This window comes from Oncorhynchus gorbuscha, linkage group LG06 (assembly GCF_021184085.1).
Source record: "Oncorhynchus gorbuscha isolate QuinsamMale2020 ecotype Even-year linkage group LG06, OgorEven_v1.0, whole genome shotgun sequence".
NCBI classification, from domain to species: domain Eukaryota; kingdom Metazoa; phylum Chordata; class Actinopteri; order Salmoniformes; family Salmonidae; genus Oncorhynchus; species Oncorhynchus gorbuscha.
Window position 1 is genome coordinate 90,915,846 of NC_060178.1, and position 15,412 is coordinate 90,931,257.

At 41.5% G+C, this 15,412-nt stretch overlaps 1 protein-coding gene across 4 annotated transcripts; it reads left to right on the top strand.

Annotated features, from left to right (window-relative positions):
• The first annotated feature begins 2,102 nt into the window (after positions 1–2,102).
• Positions 2,103–8,237, top strand: LOC124038514 (zinc finger protein 431-like). Of its 4 annotated transcripts, none has more exons than XM_046354497.1 (7): positions 2,103–2,229; positions 2,808–3,004; positions 3,117–3,218; positions 4,431–4,526; positions 4,654–4,764; positions 5,973–6,096; positions 6,224–8,237. In XM_046354497.1, the coding sequence occupies exons 1-7, from the start codon at positions 2,202–2,204 to the stop codon at positions 7,816–7,818; spliced, it is 2,253 nt and encodes a 750-aa protein (XP_046210453.1). In that variant the 5' UTR covers positions 2,103–2,201; the 3' UTR covers positions 7,819–8,237. The 4 variants fall into 4 exon arrangements, with proteins under 4 accessions (XP_046210453.1, XP_046210455.1, XP_046210456.1 ...); XM_046354499.1 differs by having other exon boundaries at positions 6,042–6,096; XM_046354500.1 differs by having other exon boundaries at positions 6,045–6,096.
• Positions 8,238–15,412: the final 7,175 nt, after the last annotated feature.

Genomic DNA, 15,412 nt, shown 5'->3' on the forward strand with positions numbered 1-15,412 from the left:
CTTTCACTTCCTGTGGTGAAAGCAAGTGGGAGAGGCTGAAGAAGGAGGTGGTCAAGAGGCCCAGGTCCAAGGGGGGAAAGGCTTGCCTGATCTGTACTTGTTCCTGGGCAGCCGCTACACAGCGTTACACCTCACTCTTGCCACCTCCCCGGTCAACAACAAGACCCAGGCCCTCGCACAGTTCTGGCTGGGATCTTACCTCGGGACCCTGAGGCTGACCCCAGTCTCCTTTCTGCTCCCCACACACTACGTCCAGCTCCAAAAGTTAAGACATTTTAAACTGGAAAAAGAGTCAGTCACGGTTTTAACTAAACATCGCTCTCTTCTCTCTCTTGTGCAGGAGCGGGAACCAGTGTCCAGTGTGCGGGCTTGCTACAAGCGAGCCCACAACGGTTTGGCGCAACGTGGCCTATCCTGCTCTGTTGAACCGGCACCGGGACCTGTCCTGGATGGTCGCCTATGTGATCCTCCCGGTCAGGGCCGTTATGCACACCCGGGGCATGGTGAGGACACCCACGTGCCCCCGTCCAGGCTGCGGCCAAGATGAGTCGGTGAGGCACTTGCTCTGGGAGTGCAGAGCAGCTAGGGACCTGTGGAAGGAAGCAGGCCCCCTGATTTCCCAGTGTCTGCCAGCTTGTGCTGTATGGTGTGGGCCGAAGGCCTATTCCACCGAAGGCCTTCACTAAGCTCTGGCCCACCCTCATGTGTCTGAAGGATGCACTGTGGTACAGAAGAAAGGGGGCCTCGACTCCAGGCGAAGGGTCCCCCACAACACCCAAGGTCCCGGCGGCCACGGCCTGACAGCGCTGCGGCACCTAAGGCGATGCACCTAGGGGAGGGATCTCCTCTGGGCCCCGAAGGACAGAAAGGTAATTGATTTTTAATTTATTTTACCTTTATTTAACTAGAAAAGTCAGTTAAGAACAAATTCTTATTTTCAATGACGGCCTAGGAACACTGGGTTAACTGCCTTGTTCAGGGACAGAACGACAGATTTTTACCTTGTCAGCTCAGGGATTTGATCTTGCAACCTTTTGGTTACAAGTCCACTAGGCTACCTGCAACCCCAGAATCCAAAAGAGCAGGAGGTGAGTTTGATAAGGACCCACCCCATTCCTATACACAAAGGACGAAGACAGCTTTTTGAACAAAGTTACTTTTTAACATGTTTTTGTGTCTTAAAAATGTTACCTTTGTTAAATAGTTTGTACACGTTTTAAATGGCCTTTACAGATTGGATGTTTTACAAGAAAAATGTATTTGATTCATGGTTGTTTCTATTTGTTTTTAACAACATGTAGGTAGAGCTATTGCTATTGTTTATACAGATGAACGTGGTACCTTCAGGCATTTGGAAACTGCTCCCAAGGATGAACCAGACTTGTGGAGGTCTACAATTTATTTTCTGAGGTCTTGGCTGATTTCTTTGACTTTCCCATGATGTCAAGCAAAGAGGCACTGAGTTTGAAGGCAGGCCTTGAAATACATCCACAAGTACACCTTCAATTGACTAAATTGATGTCAATTAGCCTATCAGAAGCTTGTAAAGCCATGACATCATTTTATGAAATTTGTTTAAAGGCACAGTCAACTTAGTGTATGTACATTTCTGGCCCACTGGAATTGTGACACAGTGAATTACAAGTGAAATAATCTGTCTGTAAACAATTGTTGGAAAAATTACTTGTGTCATGCAGAGTAGATGTCCTAAGCGACTTGCCAAAAATATAGTTTGTTAACAAGAAATTTGTGGAGTCACTTTAATAACTCTACCTACATGTACATATTATCCCGGTACCCCCCTGTATATAGTCTCGCTATTGTTGTTTTACTGCTGCTCTTTAATTATTTGTTACTTTTATTTCTTATTCTTATCCGTATTTTTTTAACAGCATTGTTGGTTAGGGGCTCTGAAGTAAGCATTTCACTGTAAGGTCAACCTACACCTGTTGTATTCGGCGCATGCGGCTGATAGAATTCGATTTGATTTGGCGGTGTTGCAACATTTATTGGATGCCAACCGCCGTTTAAACCTAATCGAAGAAGAAAGGAACTACACATTTATCGGGACCTCATGTGTTACATCTTAATAGGTCCCCCACATTCTTGTTCGAGAACGCACGCACAGTGGCACAAGTAGTTGTTATTTTCGATCACCTTATTGTATTTCCAGGTGTCTGGTGTCACTGCAGTGGAGAGATATGCAAAAACAAATGTCTGGGGGGAATGGTAACATGTTTATAATTACGATACTAGAGCTATATCGGACATACTTGCTAACGTTAGATATATATGTATGGCTAACTTCTTACTGTTTCGTACGGGAACTGGACTCGTTTCAGAACGTCTAAAATATGTATTTTTATAATATATATTTTTGTTGTTATTGCAGATATGCAACATTTCATGCCCTTATTTTATTAAATACAGTAAGCAGTTTAAGAAATCAACGTCCTTGAAGTGTTGGCTTGCTAGCTAGCAAACAATCCTTTGCTAATTTGCACAGTCGTTTCACCGCATCTCTAGGCCCGTCCAGAAACAACCCTTACTACCTGTCCTCTTTATTGTAGATCCACGCTTTGATCAACTCCCTTAAGTTAATCAAAAGGAAGACTCAATTATTCTCATAGGGGAAACACCTAGGGGTTGTTTCTGGATGAATGATGTTTCTCACACTCACAACATTCTTGACAACGAATCACATAGAATTGCGAAAATAGTTACACAAGCTAGAGTGTTTTGTGATGTGCAATAATAGGTGCATATACATTGATTTGTGAAAAATTAAGTCAACTTCTCTTTTTCAGGTATTCCTCTCCACTCTCTGCGCCTTATGGTCCCACCACTGCGGCTGGTCTCAGCTGCCATCTGGCAGACGGTCCAGCAGAGACACGTGATGGATTATGGGATGCTGGATGAGTTTGTTACCATGGTCACAGAGATGGTTCCAGAGCTTCTGAACCTCAGACAGAGGGCCCAACTTATTCTGGGTCTTCGAGCACGGGTGAGGGATGGAACTAGTGTTCATCATTATGTGGGAAACGATGGCATATGATCATATTTAGTCATGTTTATTGTCCCAAATAAGTATCCTAACTGGTTTGCCCTGGTTTCAGCTGGTCCTAGAGTTGTGTCGCTCCAAGCCGATCACAGACCTCCAGACCATTCAGCCACACCTTGACAGGATACAGACCCTCACACCTCTCTGGGGGACACAGGTGAGCTCCTTAGGGCAGAGACTCTAAATCAATCAGTAATATATACAAAGGTATGTGGACACCCCTTCAAATGAGTGGATTCGATATTTCAGCCACACCCGTTGCTGACAGTTGTATAAAATTAAGCACACAAGCATGCAATCAATCTCCAAAGACAAACATTGGCAGTAGAATGGCCTTACTGAAGAGCTAAGTGACTTCCAATGTGGTACCGTCATAGAATGCCACCTTTCCAACAAGTCAGTGTGTCAAATTTCTGCCCTGCTTGAGCTGCCCCGGTCCACTGTGTGCTGTTATTGTGAAGTGGAAACATCTCGGAGCAATAACAGCTCAGCTGCGAAGTGGTAGGCCACACAAGCTCACAGAACGGGACCATCGAGAGCTCAAACTGCCTCTGGAAGCAACGTCAGCACAATAATTGTTCGTTGGGAGTAGTGTAAAGCTCGCCGCCATTAGACTCTGGAGCAGTGGAAATGCGTTCTTTGGAGTGATGAATCACACTTCACAATCTGGCAGTCTGACAGACTAATCTGGGTTTGGCGGATACCAGAAGAAAGCTACCTGCTGAATGCATAGTGCCAACTGTAAAGTTGGTGGGGGAGGAATAATGGCCTGGGGCTGTTTTTCATGGTTCGGACTTGGCCCCTTAGTTCCAATGAAGGGAAATTTTAACGCTACAGCAAACAATGACATTCTAGACAATTCTGTGTTTCCAACTTTGTGGCAACAGTTTTGGGAAGGGCCTTTCCTGTTAAAGCATGACAATGTCCCGTGCACAAAGCAAGGTCCACACAGAAATGGTTTGTCGAGATTGGTGTGAAAGAACTTAACTGTCCTGCACAGAGCCCTGACCTCAACTCCATTGAACACCATTGGTATGAAATGAAATGCTGACTGTTAGCCATGCTTAATAGCCCAACATCACTAATGCTCTTGTGGCTGAATGGAAGCAAGTCCCTGCAGCAATGTTCCAACCTCTAGTGGAAAGCCATCCCAGAAGAGTGGCGGCTGTTATAGCAGAAAAGGGGAGGCCAACTCCATATTAATGCCCTAGATTTTGGAATGAGATGTTCAACAAGCAGGTGTCCACATACTTTTGGTCATGTAGTGTATTTCTGATAATACATTATGGGGAAAAAATATGCAGCCTAAATGACGAGCTATCATCTAGATGTCCTAATGAAGGCAACATGTTTATATTCTGTGTTTCAGGCGACTGATGCAGAGGTAGGATTATCTGAATCCAACTTCCTGGGGCTGGTTCAAACCCTTCTAAAAGACCCTGATGAGAGAGAACATTTCTTCCAGGTCAGTCAGTATGTGGGTATGGAATAGCCATGGGTCATTTCCTCATGACTGCTGTGTATTTCAACAATTTAAATATGAATCTCTTTTGAGAGGTTTTCATAGCTCATATTTCATTACTCTGTTTTAGGATGTTTTTCCTGTAGAATTTGGTCCCAGTTATGATGCAGCCATTCAGAAACTCATGTGGCAATTTCTTTCGAGACTTGAGAAGCTACTTCCTGTATCAAACTTCCAACAGGTACTAGTAGAAATGAACTAAACTCGTATAGAGGAGGGGTCTTCAACAGGTCATGAGTCACCCACCTATGAGTAGCTTGCCTAACAATTCTGAAAGTACATGCATTTTTCACGTGTTCCACGGCAAACTGACAAACAAAACTCATGAGTAACAGACACCACAAGCTCCTAGCAGCTATCTAATCAATGCAACATTAACATTATCCCACCCCTTGTTAGCCACTATTGGCTTAAAAAGCCAAACCTAACACAATATCTTAATTTCCAGTAATATTGCTTTTGTGTGGATGCATGCGTTTGTCTATCACTCTGTGTGTAGCCAGTTGATGTGATAACTGTCTTGTGGGTTGATAGAAATACTTTCCCCAAAACCTTCTCAAAAAATGCTAACTGCAATGTAGGCTTACCTGGCAGAAGTATATCATTTGTATCTATTATTTGTTATTTGCCCACTTTGCCATGAAATGAGCAGCAGCAGTACAGAACCTTCGCACATTCCTCACTTGCCAGATGCGCAATTAAAGGGGAATTACACTTGAAGAACCATATTTGTTAGTTTTCTTCCAGACCTAAAAATAAATGGTCTTCTGATGTGGTCCTGGTTCAGGGTGGTCCTGTAGCTCAGTTGGTAGAGCATGGCGCTTGTAACGCCAGGGAAGTGGGTTCAATCCCCGGGACCACCCATACGTAGAATGTATGCACACATGACTGTAAGTCGCTTTGGATAAAAGCGTCTGCTAAATGGCATTTATTATTATATATTATGATGTGATTGAGCCATTGATATGGACTCAGAATATCACATTTAGTTGTTTTTCTATGAACAATTGTAATTTTGAGAGTGAAAAACTAGAAAATCTAAAACCAGGTTTTTTATTTGAACTGAAAACATAATTTGGGGACAAAAATAGCAGGTGGATGTTGTTTATTAACCATTATTTTAGCAGGTATATTGACAGAAAACATAGTGTACTACTTTCTCTTGTACACTAAGGACCTGGTGAAGAGTTGCGCGGGAGAAGAGAACAATGTTTCTATTCGAAAGCTAGAACAAAACAAGTAGCTTTTGACATGTTTCATTTTTTAAAGGTAGCTCTCGTGCTAGAAAAGGTTAGAGACCACTGATATAGAGGAACCATGGACTGACACTTAGGCATTGTGTGAATTATACCTATATTCCTTCTAACTCTGTATTCCTCGTTGTGTCAGGCTGCCTTGTTGCTCAGCGATGTTCCCTCTGTTCTGGAGGAATGTGTTGAGTCTGTGTCTCACCCTCAGCAGATGAATATCCTGCTTCAGTACCACAGAGACCTTGGCCCGCTGGACAACCATGGTAGGCATCTCACAGTACCCATTTTCATGCTTTATATGATAGATTTGTTTTGACACACCCAATGGCAAATTACGTCTATTGAGCATTACTGGGTTGAGTTTTGGTTCCCTTTTTCCTTCTTTCACAGACCCTCCATCTTCCATCGATGGGGACTGCATTCTCTCAGCTCTCTGTCTTCCTCCCATGGAACGGGTGGTGATTGCAACAGAGGTGGAGAAAGAAGGAAAAAGTATGGATTTGAAAGAAAGAGAAGAGGGGATGGATAGCAGGTCAGAGGAATGTGAGAAAAACAAAAGATCCTCTGTTAGTGATGAGGATGATGCAGAGTTTGTGGACCCCGAGACAGGCAAGGTGGAACCAAAGTACGAAACGGTGATGGTTATCGGGGAAGACGGGATGGTGCAGCCTTTTGAAGATTTAAGTGTCGGGAAAAAGAGATCTTTCAAAAAGCCTAAAATAAAGACACACAAAGCCAGTGGAAGTCATGGAGAACAAATGCTTAGCATAATCAACAGCAAGTCTAATGTGATCATATCCTCTGTGCTTTACCAACCCTCAGTGGATCTACAAAGGGTTGACACTACCAACCTAATATTATTACCTTTTATACCAGTAAGAAGAAACAGAGGGCTGAAGATGAAGACATTTCTTACACAAGAACAGAAACAAACTGACACAGAATTTTCTGAAAAATATACATTCAAGCAGTGCCAGATTTGTGAGAAGACTTTCAGTCGAAGTGCAGACATGAAGCGGCACCAGCAAATCCACACAGGGGAGCCTATCCAGAACCCAAAACAGAAAGAGTCAAAAGTGTGCTGCATTTGCGGAAGGATGTTCGCAGACATAGAAAAGCTAGACAGGCATAAGCTGGTGCACAACCCTTTGAAATGCATCATGTGTGAAAACAGCTTCAATGGTGTCAAGCCTCTCAAGAAACACTATCTGGATGTCCATAAATTCAGCGGGCCATTCCTCTGCACCTATTGTGAGAAAAGCTACACTGAGTTATCAGATCTTGTCAGACACGAGAGGACTCACACTCTCCCTTATCAGTGTTCCCACTGTCCAAAGAAATTTAAATCGTCAACAACCCTTGCCGAACATGAAAGAATACACACAGGGGAGAAATGCCTTTGCTGGGAGTGTGGAAAAGGCTTTATCAACATAACAACGCTGAGAAACCACATGCTAAATGTTCACAGCAAACCTGAAGATAAACACTCCTGCTCCCAGTGTGACAAATCTTACGGGGAGAAGAGGGCATTGGTAAGTCATGTGAAAATCTGTCATGCTGGGGTGCGTTATCCATGCACATACTGCGGTAAGCTGTTTCTTAGTATGTCCTCATTGACAAGGCATGACCTGATTCACACTCAGGAGAGGCCTTTTAAATGCACAGAGTCTGAGTGCGGGAAAGGTTTCAGATCTCCAAAGGAACTTAGGGTACACATGAGATATCATACTGGAGAGCGGCCATATAAGTGCAAAATCTGTGGGAAGGGTTTTACGCAAAATTGTTATATCACTCGACACATGCGAACTCATACGGGGGAGAAGCCGTATCCGTGTTCTGTCTGTGGGAGAAACTTTTCTGACTTAAGGGTACGGAAAAGACACATGATGACTCACACCGGAGAGAAGCCCTACAAGTGTTTAAAATGCGAGAAAGCTTTCAGTCGGACAGAACTTTTGAAAGCACATGACAAGAAAGAACACTGAGCAAATTCAAATCAAGGGATTATTTTTTTTGTGTATAGATGTTCTAGTCTCTGAAGACAGATGGGTTACCTCCCACAATGTTCCATTTTCATGTGCTCCCAAGGTCTCGGATTTTTGAGACTATATAGATGTTAGTAATGAAAAATGTTGTCCCTGTGTTCTGAACTTATAACATAGTGAGGAACACTTATCCCTGCAATGCTTTTAGGGGCGAGAGTTGGAAATAATGCAAGCTATAAACACTGATGTAACACATCGAATGGTAGTTTAGTCATTGTGTTTGTCGAATGAATATATATATAACTTTAAAAAATCACACCCAATAATGTTTATTTTGAAGTTGGTCCGTACGAGACCCCTGGGCCATGTTCTCATGCATGAGTTTGATGTTTCAAGTGTAAATAAAAGCCTTGAATTAGTATGATTTAAATATGTTTTAATAATCATGCTTATAGTAGCTAGCTCATTTGTATATGTATATTGTGACTAGTGTCTCTGATAGGCTTATTCAGATGTTGGCTGGAATAGACTCAATAAAATAATTGTGTGCTCTGGTTTCCCTACAATAAAGTAACACAATGCGCAGCTCCTAAGCTCCTCTTGCATAGTGGCTACGCTGAGGAACTGGCTACATGTGTTATTTTATAGTGCAATGGGATCTTCACTCTTACAGAGGACAGGTACCTTTCGTCACAGACCGAACAATGAAACATATTTCACCAGAAGTATAAATGTGAAGCATCCGGTTGGCTTGTCCACTCACTACCAAATATGAGACACATATTTCCCTCAGATTACACAAACCCACAGAAAACAAATCCAATTTTGATAAACTCTCATATCTATTGGGTGAAATACTACAGTGTGCAATCACAGCAGCAAGATTTGTGACCTGTTGAGAACAAGAAAAGGGACACCAGTGAAGAACAAACACCATTGTAAATACAACCCATATTTATGTTTATTTATTTTCCCTTTTTTAACTATTGTTACGATACTGTACAGTGGCAAGAAAAAGTATGTAAACCGATTGGAATTACCTGGATTTCTGCATAAATTGGTCACAACAATAGACAAACACAGTGTGCTTAAACTAATAACACACAAATTATTGTATTTTTCTTGTCTATATTGAATACATAATTTAAACATTCACAATGTAGGTTGGAAAACGTATGTGAACCCATAGGCTAATGACTTCTTCAAACGCTAATAGGAGTCAGGAGTCCGCTAACCTGGAGTCCAATCAATGAGACCAGATTGAATATGTTGGTTAGAGCTGCCCTGTCCTATAAAAACACTCACAAAATGTTAGTTTGCTATTCACATTCCTCAGACAAAAGAGATCTCAGAAGACCTAAGATTAAGGGTTACAAAAGTATCTCTAAAAGCCTTGATGTTCATCAGTCCACGGTAATACATTTTTATTTCTCAACTAATGGGGAAAGTTCAACACTGTTGCTACTCTCCCTAGGAGTGTTCATGGGAGGACACCACGGAAGAAGCTGCTGCTGTCCAAAAAAAACATCGCTGCACATCTGAAGTTCGCAAAAGAGTACCTGGATGCGCTACTGGCAAAATATTCTGTGGACAGATGAAACTACAGTTGAGTTGTTTGGAAGGAACACACAACACTGGAGAAAAGGCCCAGCACACCAACATCAACCTCATCCCAACTGTAAAGTTTGGTGAAGGGAGCATCATGGTTTGAGCTGCTTTGCTGCCTCAGGGCCTGGACAGCTTGCTATCATTGAAGGAGGTCTGATCTGCAACTACAGAAAACATTTGGTTGAGGTTATTGCTGCCAAAGGAGGGTCAATCAGTTATTAAATCCAAGGGTTTGCATACTTGTTCCCACCCTGCACTGTGAATGTTTACACAGTGTGTTCAATAAAGACAAACGCATAATTGTTTGTGCGTTATTAGTTTAAACAGACTGTTTGTCAATTGTTGTGACTTCGGTGAAGATCAAATTGTATGACCAATTTATGCATAAATCCAGGTAATTACAAAAGCTTCACATACTTTTTCTTGACATATAGACTTAATGACATTTGAAATGTCTTTATTCTTTTGGAACTTTTGTGAGCAATGTTTACAGTTAATTTTTTTGTTTGTCTTTAACTTGCTTAGACAATGTAAACAAATTGAATTGAAGCCCAGTGGCCAGCAGTACTAGAAAATGGACGAAATGGATTTTGGCCGAGATTCTGCTAATTTACTAATCGATGAAACATTTGACCTCCATACAGTTTTCTGTCCCCACAACTATACGTCACCAGCAGAGTGGACTACGTTTTCTAGACGTTAAGCTTTGTGTAGAAGGAGTGCAAAGGCGAATTGAGTTATTGTACACGCGCTCTTCGCAGTACAGGGATTCTTAAGGAAATATGCAAATATATGCTATAAAGCGCCAATAGGATCTCGCTAGCTCGTGCTTGACTCTGCCCACCTCCTTACTTGTTCTTCCCACTATGGCAAATGTGTTCCCATTTGAAACGACAGGCTGTGATTTATCTTTAGTTATAAAGTTTTTAGCTCTCGCTCTGATATTAAATGTCTTGTTTCTTTTTTTTTGGGGGGGGGGGGTATTATTTGTGTAAAAGTATTGTATACTTACTCCACTGCTGGAGCTAGAAATAAGCATTTCACTCCATCTGCTTTAACATCTGCTCACATGTGTACGCGACAAACTTCGATTTGTGGTGTTACTTCTAAATGGGCCCCCCACAGTCATGTTCGACAACGTACACACACAGTGGCAAAAATAGTTGCCATTTTCGATCACCCGATCAAAGTTCCTGGTGACTGCAGTGGAGAGACATGCAAAAACACATGTCTGGGGGGGGGAAAGCTAACATATTTATAGCTATGCATACGATACTAGAGCTAGATAACCATACCTAGCTATGTCCTAACGTATTGTTTTGTGCGGCAACAGGACTCGTTCCAGAACGTCTAACATATGTTTTGCCGGTCTGTTTTTGTTAGTTATTACAGATGTGCAGCAGCATTTCTGTTCCCCTCTGATTTCATTCCCGCTATTTGACTGAATATGGCAGTTGAAGAAACACACTTCCTAGAACTGTTCCGTTGCTATCTAACAAGCGAATTACATTGCCTTTGCAGTCGTTTCACTGCTTCTCTAAACCCGTCCAGAAACAACTCTTCAAATCAAATTTTATTGGTCACATACACGTGATAGGCAGATGTCATTGCGGTTGTAGCGAAATGCTGGTGTTTCTAGCTCCAAAAGTGCAGTAATATCAAATAATTACTCAACATATACACACAAATCTAAGTAGGAATTAATTAAGACGATATACATATGGACGAGCGATGTCAGAGCGGAACAGACTAAGATACAATAGAATACAGTATATACATGCACTACCGGTCAAAAGTTTTAGAACGCATACTCATTCAAGGGTTTTTCTTTATTTTTACTATTTTCTACATTGTAGAATAATAGTGAAGACAAACTATAAAATACATATGGAATCAGTGTAAAAAAACATTTTTTTCAACAAATCAAAATATATTTTACATTTCAGATTCTTCAAATAGCCACCCTTTGCCTTGATGACAGCTTTGCACACTTTTGTCATTCTCTCAACCAGCTTCATGAGGTAGTCCCCTGGAATGCATTTAAATTAACAGGTGTGCCTTAAGTTAATTTGTGGAATTTCTTACCGTCTCAATGCGCTTGAGCCAATCAGTTGTGTTGTGACAAGGTAGGGGTGGTATACAGAAAATAGCCCTATTTGGTATAAGACCAAGTCCATGTTATGCAAAGAACAGCTCAAATAAGCAAAGAGAAACTGCAATCCGTCATTACTTTAAGACATGAAGGTCAGTCAATGTGGAAAATTTCATGAACTTTGAAAGCTTCTTGAAGTGCAGTCGCAAAAACCATCAAGCACTATGATGAAACTGGCTCTCATGAGGACCGCCACAGGAATGGAAGACCCAGAGTTACCTCTGCTGCAGAGGATAAGTTCATTAGAGTAACCAGCCTCAGAAATTGCAGCCCAAATAAATGTTTCACAGAGTTCAAGAAACACACATCTCAACATCAACTGTTCAGAGGAGACAGTGGGAATCAGGCCTTCATGGTCGAATTGTTGCATTGAAACCACTACTAAATAACACCAATAAGAAGAAGATACTTGCTTGGGCCAAGAAACACAAGCAATGGACATTAGACCGGTGGAAATGTGTCCTTTGGTCTGGAGTCCAAATTGGAGATTTTTTTGTTCCAACCGCCTTGGTCTTTGTGAGACGCGGTGTGGGGGAACGGATGATCTCCACATGTGTATTTCCCACCATAAAGCATGGAGGAGGTGTTGTGGTGTGGGGTGCTTTGCTGGTGACACTGATTTATTTAGAATTCAAGGCACACTTAACCAGCATGGCTACCACAGAATTCTGCAGGGATATGCCATCCCATCTGATTTGGGCTTAGTGGAACTATCATTTGTTTTTCGACAGGACAATGACCCAACACACCTCCCCACTCTCCAGGCTCAGGAGAGTGAGGGAGTGCTGCATCAGATGACCTGGCCTCCACCATCCCCCGACCTCAACCAAATTGAGATGGTTTGGGATGTGTCAGACCGCAGAGTGAAGGAAAAGCGGCCAACAAGTGCTCAGCATATGTGGGAACTCCTTCGAGACTGTTGGAATAGCATTCCAGGTGAAGCTGGTTGAGAGAATGCCAAGAGTGTGCAAAACTGTCATCAAGACAAAGGGTGATTTTTGAAGAATCTCAAATACAAAATATATTTAGATTTGTTTAACACTTTTTTGGTTGCTACATGATTCCATATGTGTTATTTCATCGTTTTGATGTATTCACTATTATTCTACAATGTAGAAAATAGTAAAAAATAAAGGAAAAACCGTTGACAGAGGTGTTCTAAAACTTTTGGTCGGTAGTGTATGAGATGAGTAATGCAAGTTATGAAGTTATGTAAACATTATTATAAAGTGAATGAGATACTGTAGCACAGTATAGAAAACTGTATATACATATGAGATGAGTAATGCCAGATATGTAAACATTAAGTGATTAAGATACCATAGAATAGAATACAGTTGAAGTCGGAGGTTTACATACACTTAGGTTGGAGTCATTAAAACTTGTTTTTCAACCACTCCACAAATTTCTTGTTAACAAACTATAGTTTTGACAAGTTGGTTAGGACATCTACTTTGTGCATGACACAAGTATTTCTTCCAACAATTGTTACAGACAGATTATTTAACTTAGAATCACAGTATATACATGGGCCAGAAGTTTACATACACTATGACTGTACCTTTAAACAGCTTGCAAAATTCCAGAAAATTATGTCATGGCTTTACAAGCTTCTGTTAGGCTAATTAACACCATTTGAGTCAATTGGAGGTGTACCTGTGGATATATTTCAAAGCTTACCTTCAAACTCAGTGCCTTTTTGCTTGACATCATGGGGAAATCAAAAGAATGCAGCCAAGACCTCAGAAATAAATTGTAGACCTCCACAAGTCTGGTTCATCCTTGGGAGCAATTTCCAAACGCCTGAAGGTACCATGTTCATCTGTACAAACAATAGTATGCAAGTATAAACACCATGGGACCACACAGCCATCATACCGCTCAGGAAGGAGACGTGTTCTGTCTCCTAGAGATGAACATACTTTAGTGTGAAAAGTACAAATCAATCCCAGAACAACAACAAAGGACCTTGTGAAGATGCTGGAAGAAACAGGTACAAAAGTATCTATATCCACAGTAAAATGAGTTCTGTAACAACATAACCTGAAAGGCCGCTCAGCAAGGAAGAAGCCACTGCTCAAAAACCACCATAAAAAAGCCAGACTACAGTTTACAACTGCACATGGGGACAAAGATCGTACCTTTTGGGGAAATGTCCTCTGGTCTGATGAAACAGAAGTAGAACTATTTGGCCATATTGACCATCGTTATGTTTGGAAGTAAACGGGGGAGGCTTGCAAGCCCGAAGAACACCATCCCAACCGTGAAGCAGGGAGTGGCAGCATCATGTTGTGGGGGTGCTTTGCTGCAGGAGGGACTGGTGCACTTCACAAAATAGATGGCATCATGAGGAAGGAAAAGTATGTGGATATATTGAAGCTGCAGGAGGGACTGGTGCACTTCACAAAATAGATGGCATCATGAGGAAGAAAAAGTATGTGGATATATTGAAGCAACATCTCAAGACATCAATTAGGAAGTTAAAGCTTGGTCGCAAATGGGTTTTCCAAATGAACAATGACCCCAAGCATACTTCCAAAGTTGTGGAAAAATGGCTTAAGGACAACAACGTCAAGGTATTGGAGTGGCCATCACAATCCCATCAAAAATTTGTTGGCAGAACTGAAAAAGCGTGAGCGAGCAAGGAGGTCTACATACCTGACTCAGTTACACCAGCTCTGTCAGAGGAATGGGCCAAAATTCACCCAACTTATTGTAGGAAGCTTGTGGAAGGCTACCCAAAACGTTTGACCCAAGTTCAACAATTTAAAGGCAATGCTACCAAATACTAATTGAGTGTATGTAAACTTCTGACCCACTGGGAATGTGATGAAATAAATAAAAGCTGAAATAAATCATTCTCTCTACTACTATTCTGACATTTCACATTCTTAAAGTATTTGGTGATCCTAACTGACCTAAAGGGAATTTTTACTAGGATTAAATGTCACAAATTGTGAAAAACTGACTTTAATATTTTTGGCTAAGGCGTATGTAAACTTCTGACTTCAACTGTACATATGAGATGAGTAATGCCAGATATGTAAACATTATTAAAGTGGCTAGTGTTCCATTCCTTAAAGTGGGCAGACCGCACCACCCTTTGTAGAGCCTTGCGGTTGTGGGTGGTGCAGTTGGCGTACCAGGGGGTGATGCAGCCCGACAGGATGCTTTCAATTGTGCATCTGTAAAAGTTTGAGGGTTTTAGGTGACAAGCCAAATTTCTTTAGCCTCCTAAGGTTGAATAAGCTCTATAGCGCTTTCTTCACCACACTGTCTGTGTGGGTGGTCCATTTCAGTTTGTCAGTGATGTGTTCGCCAAGGAACAACCTGTCCTCTTTATTGTAGATCCATGATTTGATCAACTCCTCTAAGTTAATCAAAAGGAAGGCTCAATGATTCCAAGCAGGGAAAGGGCTTGGTGTTATTTCTGGATGGATGAGGCATTTCTCTCTCTCACACTCACACCCCATTCTTGAAAATGAAACAAATAGTAACACAGTATTAATAGTAAACTGGTTAAAAAAAAGTTCCAAATCAAATCAAATTTTATTTGTCACATACACATGGTTAGCAGATGTTAATGCGAGTGTAGCGAAATGCTTGTGCTTCCAGTTCCGACAATGCAGTAATAACCAACAAGTAATCTAACTAACAATTCCAAAACTACTGTCTTATACACAGTGTAAAGGGGATAACGAATATGTACATAAAGATATATGAATGAGTGATGGTACAGAGCAGAATAGGCAAGTTACAGTAGATGGTATCGAGTACAGTATATACATATGAGATGAGTATGTAAACAAAGTGGCATAGTTTAAAGTGGCTAGT

Coding starts and splice junctions, on each gene's coding strand:
- LOC124038514 (XM_046354497.1), top strand. CDS start 2,202: ATGCAAAAACAAATGTCTGGGGGGAATG. Junction 2,230..2,807: donor ACAAATGTCTGGGGGGAATG/GTAACATGTTTA, acceptor TCTCTTTTTCAG/GTATTCCTCTCCACTCTCTG. Junction 4,527..4,653: donor AGAGAGAACATTTCTTCCAG/GTCAGTCAGTAT, acceptor ACTCTGTTTTAG/GATGTTTTTCCTGTAGAATT.